The sequence below is a fragment of the Momordica charantia genome, assembly GCF_013281855.1.
Source record: "Momordica charantia cultivar OHB3-1 chromosome 10 unlocalized genomic scaffold, Mcharantia_2.0 BLBB01000010.1, whole genome shotgun sequence".
Taxonomy (NCBI): Eukaryota; Viridiplantae; Streptophyta; class Magnoliopsida; order Cucurbitales; family Cucurbitaceae; genus Momordica; species Momordica charantia.
The window spans coordinates 19,844,983-19,857,432 of NW_028275158.1; the positions used below are offsets into that span (position 1 = coordinate 19,844,983).

The 12,450-nt window shown below is 32.5% G+C and overlaps 1 protein-coding gene across 1 annotated transcript; it reads left to right on the forward strand.

Annotated features, from left to right (window-relative positions):
• The first annotated feature begins 4,376 nt into the window (after window positions 1-4,376).
• LOC111021394 (NAC domain-containing protein 105-like) lies at window positions 4,377-8,746 on the forward strand. Its single transcript, XM_088117270.1, has 4 exons — window positions 4,377-4,630; window positions 5,182-5,385; window positions 6,827-7,108; window positions 8,096-8,746. Exons 1-4 carry the CDS (start codon window positions 4,390-4,392, stop codon window positions 8,530-8,532), a joined length of 1,164 nt encoding a protein of 387 aa, XP_087973396.1. The 5' UTR covers window positions 4,377-4,389; the 3' UTR covers window positions 8,533-8,746.
• Window positions 8,747-12,450: the final 3,704 nt, after the last annotated feature.

The following is a 12,450-nucleotide window of genomic DNA, read 5'->3' on the forward strand; positions in this document are numbered from 1 at the left end:
GCTGCGCCAGGGACATGTTTTACCAATTTTTTGTCCAATACTTATATATCCTCGAGGCTTGAGCCCCTAGGTTGTGGTGGATCCACCCCTACTCAAGAAGTGGTATCTGCATGATTGAGCTTAGGAGCGAGCTTGGAAGCAAACACTCTAATGTTGAGTTAGTAAAAGACTGATCTACGGTCTCAATTAGTCGAGATTTGATTGCATATCAAAGGTCAGAATGGTGCTTCTGATTTATAAGGAGTCAAGATAAAAACAATGTCCGACTGTTTAGTTGTGCGGTTGGAAAATAAGTTGTATAAGGATTGACTGTCGGGTCCTAATTAAAATCAGTCTGGTTATAGAGCAAAATGAACTTTAATGGAGGTTAACTACTGATATAACAAGGGTAAGGGGAAGAGTTTACGTGACTTCTTCTGGGCTCACGTAAACAATGCTACAACATTAATGATGTAATATACCGGCCAAACAGATATGGAATCTTCTCATATTTCTTAGATTTTATACTATTATGTTTTAACACAGCCATGACAGCATATCAGCACAATTTATAGCCTTATTAGGTGAGCCTTATTCCTAAGTACCCACGCTCTAAAATAAAGTAGATCTAGCACAAGTTGAAGCCAAACACTCCTTATTATAATTTTCCAAGAGCTAATAAAGAGATATTCCAATATATTGGCCAAACACATTGAAAATCAAACGTTAAAAAACAACTTCAACTCAGTATATATATCATCAAAAAATTGAAGCAAGGTTTACAGCCTAAGAACAAGTTCACAACATCCTCCCCTTACAATAAACTTAGCTATGCAATATCATACAAGAAAAGGGAAGAAGAAAATACAAAACCCGTGCACTTAAAAGTACAAAAGAAGAAGAAAAGGAAGAAAAACAACAGCTCTTCACTCCCTTTGTTGTCTTCTTCGGGTTCCTCTCCAAGTGTCTTCCATTCTCTCTTGTCTTGTTATCTCTAGGGTTTGATGAAGAATGAATTAGAGGCAACCTTGAAACGTTGCTTTTATACCCATCTTTGATTTTAGGGCAACACAAAGAATAAAGTGGGTCCTAGCTCAGAATATCAGGTGAATCTGCGTTTTACTGCAGTAAATTCTCAGGTAAAAATCTATCACAGCTTTGTCTTTTATGCATTTTTGATTCCGATGCTGCAACATCAACAATGCTGCATCAAAACATTCAAAGTTAGGCAATTCTTCATAACTCTTAGAATCATTTGCAAATGCAAGGATGTTTGTGAATTTGAAACATTATTTTCACAAAATCAGTATAGAGTGGGTGTTAGTGTGGCTATCCTTAGCTAATTTATATAGAATTTTTGCACAACTAACTCTCTTTTGGATAATTATCACACCTCCAAACTTGAGCTATTGCTTGTCTCCAAGCAATGCTAATCCTACCTCTACACTTCAATAGAATGGAATAACAATAATGCATGCTAATAACTTCACCAATTGCCTATGATCCATTACTGTGGATAAATGTTTATCGATCTACTCAAGCATCAAACTAGAAAGGAATCAAACAACTCTTGCACTAAGACTAAGGTGCTTTATTCACATCTGACCACTAACTCTCTTTTGGAGAGCTATCAGTTGTTTGTTGGCTTTGGCATGGTTGTTCATTGGCATGTTGTAGTTTCTACGACATTCTACGGCGTTCTACATTGTTTTTGTTTTTTTACCTTCGTTTGGTTTAGTCTTAGTTTTAAGTTTTTAGCATTAGGTATATGTTTTTCTATTTTGATTTAGACATTAGTTTTGACTTATTTACAAACTTACAATTTAGTATAGTATTGTGAGTTTGAGGGAGGGTGTTAGATAATATTATTTGAATTATTATTAGATTTGAACTAGATTTAGTTTAGATTATATTATTTGAATTAGATTTCCTATTCCTATTATAATTAGGAATTATAGTATTATAAATAGGTCATTAAGTTTGTATCAACCAATTCAATTCAAAGAATCCTATTTTTTTATTCTCCCCATTTTCTCTCCTCCCTAAAAGTTAACAAATCTTAGCCGACTTTTAGAGGAAGCACAACGGAAAAGCCTTATTGAGGGATTTACCATCCAGCGGCTAGACTTTTAGATATCACACCACCTTTTTGCAGATGACATTCTACCTTTTTCTTCTGCAAACGAATTAAAAGCTCAATAACCTATTTCTCTTACTAAATTCTTTTGAGCAAGCGTCTTGCCTCAATATAAACTCCAAAAATCATCCATTTCAAGCACCAATATCTCTCGGATTTCCAGAATCTTGCTCACATTTGGGAGATCCTACAAAGCCCTTCCCTATTGTTTACCTTGGTATGTCTCCTAGGGGAAACCCCAAAGCAGACCATTTTTGGGAGCAAATTATAGAAAGAGTCCAATAAAAGCTTGATAGTTGGAAGTACTCGTTGGAAATTAAACATGTATTATTCTAGATACATTATGCATATGCATTCCTAGGTACATGATACATGTACATGAACTAGTACATTCATGCATTTAGTTTTTTAAGATGAGTTAATTGTATTCATGTATCTATAGATTCATAGATGTTTATGGAGGTAGATTCTTTCATGGAGTCCTATATAAATAGGATGGTCATTTGTTCTATTTCAAGCAAGTGTGTGGAGAAGAAAAACAAGAGAGTTTGTGAACCAAGTGTGTATTTTGTGAGAAATTTCAATACAAGTGAAGTTGTTTATTCTCAAACGAGTCTTGTTGATTCTAAATTAGCAAGTGTCCATCACACGCTTCCAACAGTACTTGTATATATCTAAACGTAGAAGAATACACTAATCCAATCTGTTCTAAGTAGTCTGCCTACCTATCATATCTCTCGGTCTTCCGATCTCTTGCTAAAATCACCAAGGCTCTTGAACAGCTGATGAGGAATTTCTTATGGGAAGGCAATGGAAACAAAAGGCTCTCTCATCTCATCCGTTGGGACATTGTGACTCTTCCAAAAGCCTTACGGTGGTCGAATTGGCAATGGATGTGGAGATTTTTAACAGAGAATAATAGTTTATGGATTTCATTGATTAAAGCCAAAAATATATACAGCCTAGAATTTTGATCTTATCCCTTTTTTTTTTTTTTTGCAGATTTGGAAGCTCAAAATCTCCTTGGTTTAATTTCATAAAACTTAAGGACATCCACTTAAAGTGGAGGGCTTAGTGATGTAAATCAAATCCTTTTCTGGCATCTCATATAGGCATCTTTTGAACCTCTTTGCATGCTTCATTGTACGTTTACACCTTCTTTGTGGGCTCGACTTCTCTCTGCTTTCCGATTAAATTTTGCACTTCCAAACCGAATAGATGATCTTATCCATGAGAGCTTGTCCTCTTCCCTGATTAATCAACGAAACATCCTTCTGAGTAATGCAACTGGTAGCCTTATATGACACATTTGGTTGGAGAGAAACAACTGTACATTCATAGACACACACAAAAGCTTCAATATTCTTTGGGAAGATATCATCATTACTGCCTCAACTTGGTCATCCAAATCTTATTTTTTTGTAATTACAATATTGTAATCGTCTCTCAATTGGAGTGCTTTTATCTATGTTCTTCACATACTTTAATGAATGGTACTTCCTTTACCAATATAAATAAATAAATAAATATATATATATATATATATGAAGAGACAACCCTAAAAGGAGAAAGGCCGCGGGGTGAGTATTTGACGCACACTCTCACACAGGGTGAGTATTCTCTGTGCAGTATTAGGTTCTTGGAGACGAAGGCATACGTGGTACCTGCGTGGTATCTATATAGACCTTACCGAGAAATCGACATCAACACACTTAATTTGAAAATTTAATTTTTTCATATAAAAATTTTAGATAACAAGAACAAGAAATAGTTACCAAACATCTTTCTGTTATTTTTTTCCTCTAATAAAAAAGAAAGAACGATAAACGATAAAAGACAAACACAGTTACCAAACATAATTCAATTTTTTCTTTATTGAAAATAAAGAAGAAACAAAAAACAAAAAATAAGAAGTAATATCGAATAACGTTATCAAACGAGGTCCTTAGAGACTAATATAAACACTGCGAAAGTTGAAGAATCGAAATAGTTACTTTTTGAAAATTCAGAAGGTTTAAAAGACAGAGGAACAAACTGAGATTTAAACCCATAATAAAAAAAATTATATATTTTATAGTACTTGAGTAAAAGATTTCTTTTTTTCTTTTCCAAATAATGTCACTTGAGCACCCATCTTTAAATCCCAACCATCCATCACTTCTACCATGCTTCAAAATCTCTCTCTCTCTTCAACATGGAAAAAAGCAGACAATTTTGTTTGTTTATTTATTATTCTCTGGTCTCCATCAGTTGCTGGTGGGGAAGTCTTTGCTATGTTTCTCTCTCCAAAAACATTTCATCCATCGCCACCTTTCCTTTGGCGCAAAGCTTTTTTTCTTGGCTCTGTAATAATCAACAACAAATCTCTACACAAGAGAGAGGAAAAAAAAAACACAGCAAGAAGAAGAAGAAGAAGGATTAATTTCTCTCTCTCTCTCTCTCTCTCTCTTGTGTGTTATTTGGGAAGATTTGGAGAACAGAAGATTTGGGTTTCAAAGTGTAGACACAAACAAGGTACTAATTTTGAAGTTTAAGCCTTGTTTGTTAATATTTTGAAGCTAGGTTTTGAGTTTGTTGATCAATGTTCTGGGAATAGGAGCATTAATTTATGTTGTTGTTCTAGCTTGGTGATGATGAATTTGCATGAGACTTTCAAGTTAAGCCAACATTAGATTAGTAATAATAATCATCATCATTTTGTGCTTCCTTTTGTTTACAATTCACTAATGAATCATGTATATTTGGTATAATATACATACCAAAAAATGTATATTTAATATCCTAATTGATTCAATATCAAGAAATGAATACAATTAGGGTTCGAGTTACATGAAAACAAGAAATGTCTTATGGTAAAATGTCTTATTTGGATCTGTTCGAATATTTGGTTGGAGAGGAACGTTTGTTTTTTTCAATAGCTCAAGGAAGATATTAAAACAGCGCTACTTCTTCTTGGTTGCGATTAGTTGCAGTTCTTTTGTAATTATGATATTTCTGTCATTTTTTTTAGGATACTCATCTAGCCTTCTCACTTCTTTTGAGATGTTTCTTATCTAATTAAATAGGTAAAGGAACGTCGGTGCAGGAGCGGAGCGAGTTGGAGAAGATGAATACAGTTCCACGTGTCGTTCCTCCAGGCTTTAGATTCCATCCCACAGATGAAGAACTCATAGATTATTATCTGAGGAAAAAAGTTGCTTCAAAAAGGATTGATCTGGATGTCATCAAAGATGTTGATCTCTATAAAATTGAGCCATGGGATCTTCAAGGTAATGAAAAGAGAGTATCAATATATACATATTTTTCATTGTATATATTTTTTTCCAAAATGAAAATGAAATTCTAAAGATAACCCTTTTCAATCAAGTTCATGATGGCATTTGGAAATATATGACAATTCAAGAAGTATACCGAATAATAGAAAAGAGTAAAATGATTTTAAACCTAGCAAATGATGTATTTCATTTGAATATAAGTAGTGAAAAGTAATTAACACCCTGTCTTTTCTTTTCTTTTCATTTTTTTTATTTTTTAAAGAATATTAAATTAGACAGGAATAGGGTGTGTTTGGGAGTGATTTTTAGCAATGAAAAAATCACTTTTGTCATTGTCAAAATCACTTCTCTTCCCATTGATCATGTTTGGTAAATTAGAAAATTGAGTTTAGTAAAGCTTAAATCACTTTAAATTGAGTTTTAAGATATGATGGTGATTTTGGAAAATCAATTATACTTAAATCTCTTTTTTCAAAATCACTCATTCTACCAGCACTCTCAAACACACCTAATTTAAACTTGAGCATAGGCAATATCCAATACTCTTGAGTTGTTTTTTTGATCGAATGAGACTATTTTTGTACGGTTGATTTTCATGGTTCTATCGAGTAGTATATGATGTTTTAGTACTATTTTAGGTTTTTCTTTTCTTTTAATTTTGATTCTACGTTTGCATATAGTCAGTCCTTGGTAATGGTGCAATGACAAGAACTTAAGCCTTTGAGGTACCATTTACTTTAAAGTCTTAAGTTCAAACTTATACTGGTTACCGCCACACTTCATCGATTCTGAGAAATTAAAAAAAAAATTGGAGGGTTTTGTTATTTTTTATTTTTTTTCTCTTTTCTAAATTTTTTGTCACTCTCAACTTTATTTATGTTTAATTTTTCTATCAGGGATGGTGCAGTGGCAAGGGTCTTAGGCCTTGTGATAACCTACCATGAGGTTTTGGATTCAAGCCATGTGCTAGTTAATGTGTTATAAGGATCCACAGCCTAAACCATGCGGCACCGATTCCTTAGGAAAAAAAAAACGTTATTACTTTAATTTTGTTTATTCTCTAATTTTTTCTTTAAAATTTTGTTAGCCTCTCTTTGAACTTTTAGTTCTCATATCTTTTCTAAATTTATTTTTCTTGTCTAAAGTTTTTTTTCTCTCCCTTTGTAAAATTTCTCTCTCTAAGATTTTTGTTTTTCTCTATTTATTCAAATTCAACTTTAAATGATTTTTAATTATATAAAAATCACTTGAAAAATGTATAGCCAAACGTTAAAACAATTATACAAAAATTACTTTTCCAAAATTGATTATCATTTAATCCCTTTTGCTAAAATCACAAATAATTCTAAAATCATTCTCAAACACGCCCTAAATCTATAAATAAATTGTCCTACAATGATAGAATAATAATGTGATGGTGTATTTCTATACACAGAATTGTGCAGAATGGGAGGTGAAGATCAGGAAGATTGGTACTTCTTTAGCCACAAAGATAAGAAGTATCCAACAAGTACTCGAACTAATCGAGCTACAAAAGAGGGGTTTTGGAAGGCAACAGGAAGGGACAAGGCTATTTACTCAAGGCATGGCCATGGATTAATAGGAATGAGAAAAACCTTGGTCTTCTATCGAGGACGAGCTCCGAATGGCCTAAAATCCGATTGGATCATGCACGAATATAGACTTGAAACGACTGAAAATGGCGCTCCTCAGGCAAGTTTTCGATTATTAGCTTATGGTTGAGTCTTTTTTTAGAAATAATGTCTCGTCCTATCATCAAAGTTTGTTTATGGTACCTAATTAAAAAGAGAGAGAGAAATAAGTTTTGGGAGATATATTTTAAGAAGCATGGGCACGGACTCAAACACGGCAATATGCCAGTTACTAAATTCCTAGCCACGTTATTTTTTAAAAAATAATTTTAGATAATATATATATATATATATAGACGTAGTAATACTTCTCAATAAATTAATCATACAAATTTAACGTAACAAATCGAAGAAGTCGCTCAAGTGTTTAATTTTAAGTTCTTAATAGGACTGGTCGATTGGGTTTTTTCGTTTTTCATTTGGTTTCTTTTAAGTGGACTTATATTTTCTTTCTTTTCATGTGTCAGTGTGTTTGTGTGGCGTATTCAAAAAATAAAAAAAGACATGCTATTTCACATTTCAAATACGTGTCCAAAGTGTGTCTGGTCATATCTATGTCCGACACGTGCTCGTACTTTCTAAGATATATTAGAGAGATGTTAATGAGAAAGAGGTAGAGATAAAGTTAGAGAGATGTTAGATGTAGAGAGAAGAGACCATTTGTAGGTGAGAGAATATATGAAGCTGAAAAAACAAATTGAATTAGTTATCAAACCACATTATATTGGTAGATTTTTATTGTATACAAAATTGTCCGTCACATCCTTTCAACCCCTCAAATAATTTATTAGTCATAATACTTTCTTGTGCGTAATCAGTAATCCCATGTCATTTTAAACGTTGAGTCGACCCAAACAAAAAACTGAGAGATATTAATATTATCGGAAGAAAATGATATTGAAAGTTTTAACATATACAACCTCCTATATACTCTGTATCGCTAAACCAAAAGCTTAAACGAATATGTACCAAGTATATTTAATCTTTTATATACATATTTTTAATTACCATTATTATGTTGATTATTTGCATATCATTTCTCTATTAGGAAGAAGGATGGGTGGTGTGTAGGGTTTTCAAGAAGAAAATGACCACAATGCAAAAGATGGGCGATTATGAATCACCTTATTGGCAGGATGATCAAATCTCCTTCATGCCAGACATTGATTCTCCAAAGCAAATCTCCCACCCCTGCAAGCAAGAAGTTGATCATCATCTTCACTTTCCCATGTTCGACAACGACGCTTTCGCCCCTCAACAGCGCCCCGAGCTTACCTCCAACGTCCCGTCATGCAGCTACGATCTCCAACGACCGAACGCCCCCTCCCTGTCAACTCAAACATTCTCTCATGCTTTAGATTACCAGCTGATGGATTGGCGAGCAATGGACCGATACGTCGCGTCGCAGCTCAGCATCGATCGAGACAATCATGGAAGAGATCAAGAAGCAAATTACTCTGAAGAAGGCACCAAATATGCAAGTGAATGAACTGATGGCATGGGAATTCCTAGTGCTGATTAAGGACTACTCTCCATGGAATTGAATAAATGTTTTATAGTAATTAATTAAAAACCTAAATATTTATGTTACTCAAGAAGTTAATATTTTAAAATAAGCATATCCATATCATATATATGTTTTTCCATGTACATGATTTAATTATTTTTCGAGCGACAAATAATTCCCCAAAGCTACTTTTTCTTTAATGAATTGATAGTCGTTCACTTCTATATACATATTTTGTTCTAACATGATAAAAATATATTAATGATTATATGAAGTGTACTCGTTTCTACCTGTAGTATACTTTGACTAATTAATTAATTAATTAATTATTCTACTAGCCTAATGTTAGAGCTAGAAATATTATATATAAGGTTAAGAACCGAAAAACTGATGTTTAATGTCTATTTCACGAATCTTTACCATCTCGTTTGGTAACTTTTTTAATTTCTTTTGACCATCCATGCGGATATTATTATTTTGAGTCTAATAATATGTTATCGGGTTGAGAATTTAAATATCTGACCTTCAGATATTTAAATTCTCATGATGGCCATTAGACTAGACAGAAAGAAAAAATATGACTATGTCGAGGATAAAATCTCATGATGGCCACCTACTATTTGGGCGGTTCATTAATCCATAGGGCTAGGGTAGTTTCTATTTTTCAATACCAAATGTTATAGGATCAGACGGCTGTCCAGTAAAATTAGTCGAGGTGTGCGAAGAGACGAGAGTGAGTCAAATATATTTTTTACGATATGAAAGGAGAGAAAAAAAACTAGTGTCTTTATTTCGATAGTCGGTGGAGATCTCAATTCATTCTTAAATTCTCGAATCCATATAGGATAAAACATATACATATATACATGTTCATAAAATTTAGCAAAGATTTCAAACGTGTTATTCAACGGTACGTACAAGACACGGAAAATCAATGAGGAAACACTAGCTTAAAGTTGATGTGTGTAAATGCTAAATGGACATGAAAATTTTGATCATTCATCAAAATTAGAAGAAAATAGTATCCTAGCTTTGAACACAAATACATTTATTGTTGGTAATTACCATTTGAGGCGAGTGATTTTCTTATTTCCCTTGGAGCTTCCTCCTTGGCCCATGAACCTGAAAATTGAGGTGGCTTACAAAATCAGCAGAACCAGTCTTGTGTTGGGAAGAAAGTTGAAAGAAACTCCAATTGCTTGAGAAAATTAAATGAAGAGTAAAATAAAGCTCTCTCTCTATTTTGTTGTATATATTATTTTATATGAGATTAATAATTAAAGTTCAAGGACAAAAAGGGAAGGTAGCATGCATATTTTTACTTGAGTTGAAGTCAAGCATCAAAACACACATTTACAAGCACATTTAAGACATCGAGACACTTCCTAAGAGGACACAATCATTGGGCGTGCTAGAGAGAGGAGAGAGAGATTTTTTTAATGTTTAATTACTATTTTGCTCTCTCTCAGTTTTGATTAATTTTTGTTTGTATTTTTAAAATTTTCAAATCGACGTCGGAACGAGTTAGGAAGTCGGGTAGCCAGTGTCGAGACGATCAAAGGAATGAAAAAATGACCATCGGATGTTGCAGGGCCATTTGGCCGAGAGGACGGCGTTGCGACGCTAGGGACAGTGCACGTCGTAGCGCTGCATCGAAAACACTAAAAAAATGTTGGTGTGCAAGTCATTGTTGACACTGGGCATGGTCGTAGCGTTGAGACAGCGCTACACTGTTATATTTAAGGTACCTATGCATTTTCGTTTAGGTTAAGCAGTGGAATTCAACTTTTGGGTAGCTGATTTTGAGAGGTATTGGCAGCATTTTTGTGGCAGCGGCTCAGGTTGGTAGTACGTAGAAAGATCAAATCGAGATTGAAATATTTAGGGTATTTGTTCTAATTGATATAATTGTGAGTTTTTCATTCCTTGTACCTCAGTATTATTGGAGTTAAATAAGGGTTTTTGTTGGGACCTCTAAAGAGCGAATATGGTGGGTAGATATATTTGAAAGTGCTTGTATTCAATCTCATTATAGTGTGGAATCCGCATCTGAACGGAAGACTTGGACGTAGTCCATAAATGGTTGGGATGAACTAATATAAATTTGTTGTGTCATTTTATTGTTTTCCCTATATTTCTTTTGTATTGTGTGATTGACTTAGTTAACTGGATAATTGTGGAAGGGGGAAAATTAGTTTCTATACTTTCAATTTTGTTCATTTTAGTAATTGTACTTTAAAAACGTTCGTTGTAGATAGTGTATTTTTAAAAAGTGACAATTGATCATTTTATTTTCATTTTCATCTCATTTATTTCGACTAAAATTTTAGCATTACACTTCATTAACTAAATTTATTGAAACGTATCTATAAATTTGGTATTAAAAGATTTTCATTGTGAATAAAATAAGGGCCAAAATAGACGTTTTGAAAATACAGATAAATGAATAAAAGTGGTGGAAAATATACCGGGAATAAAATGATGTATAGCCATTTTTATTAAACATTACCACATAAACATAAAAATAACTAGAAAAGAGTTACACAGTCATAAATTAATATGTCTAATCAATTTTCTGGTAATGTTACTAAATTAGATTATTTTGAACCCTTTCTTAAGTCATCTCAAAGATTTCAAATTATTAGCTTATAAAACTTATAACCAAATAAAAATCCTAACTCGAATTTCCTTTACCTTAAAATTCGTATAAAGACATGATTCTAAATAAAAATATGAAAGTGTTAATCATATATTTTAACCTAAGTAAAAGACCAAAATAATTCTAGGAGTCAAATATAAAAATGTTAACTAATATATATTTTAACCTTTCAAGAAAACAAGCCAGGCAGTATTTTTTAATGTCCTTTAACTTCACACAAGGAGAATATTATATGATTGTATAAATGATATTGTTGGGTTATAATTTCTTTAGTATGAACTTGTCCTTCAATTAATTTCAAAAGAAAAAAGAAAAAAAAAACTGTCTTTCACAGTAAGATACATAACATCATCAACTTTCTCAACTTCAAAAGAACATCCCATGTGAGAGGACATAATTGATATGTTTTTTTGTTGTCTCATATGTTTTTAACCAACAATTTAGTATGAAGACGTGAAAATATTGGTATACAAATCTCGAAAACAAAAAATTTTATAGTTTTATAACGTTTTTATTTCTTATATTTTGTTTCTCAATTTCTAATTGTTTAGAAACATAAGCATTACTCTTATATATATAATTTTTTACTCTTTTTAATTTAAAATTTTAGAGAATAACAGATAGGAAATGGTTAGCAAACATGTTTTTTTTTTTTAACAAGAAAAAAACAAAAAACAAGAAAATAGTTATCAAAGGCATAATTCTATTTTTTCTTGATTTAAAAAAAAAAGAAACAAGAAACGTGAAATGTGAAATATACATTATCAGATGAACAAAAATTACTGAGAGAGACGTTACCTCTCTCCAAAAAAAAACAAAAAACATTACCTTTCTGCATGTCTCACGGGAGTTCGATAAAGTTGTTCATATACCCTTGCAAATAATGGAATCCAAACCTCAATTACAAACTCTTGGTTTTTTAATTTTCCTTTTCGACTTTTGGACATTTTTTAGTACAATATGTTGAGGTGGAGATTCGAACTCACGACCATTTGGTTAGAGATAGTTGTTAATTATCGCTAAGCTATGCTCAGTGACTTCTGAGCTTTAATGAGGTGATTTCTTCACAAATGTAGGTTTGTAGCTCAGATGGTATCCACTTTTTAACTCAATTAGGAAGAAGGAAAAAAAACTTAATTTTTAATTAAGAACATAACATTGAAAGAAAAAATTATGTTAGACATGGCTATAATTTTTTTTTTTTTTGGGTTACAAAAATTGTCAATAAAAAAGCCTTACTT

Excerpts from the sequence above, each read along its gene's own strand:
- LOC111021394 (XM_088117270.1), top strand. The coding sequence starts at position 4,390 with ATGTTTCTCTCTCCAAAAACATTTCATCCATCGCCACCTTTCCTTTGG. Across the intron at positions 4,631-5,181 it reads AAAGTGTAGACACAAACAAG|GTAAAGGAACGTCGGTGCAG; the intron begins GTACTAATTTTG and ends CTAATTAAATAG. Across the intron at positions 5,386-6,826 it reads TGAGCCATGGGATCTTCAAG|AATTGTGCAGAATGGGAGGT; the intron begins GTAATGAAAAGA and ends TTCTATACACAG.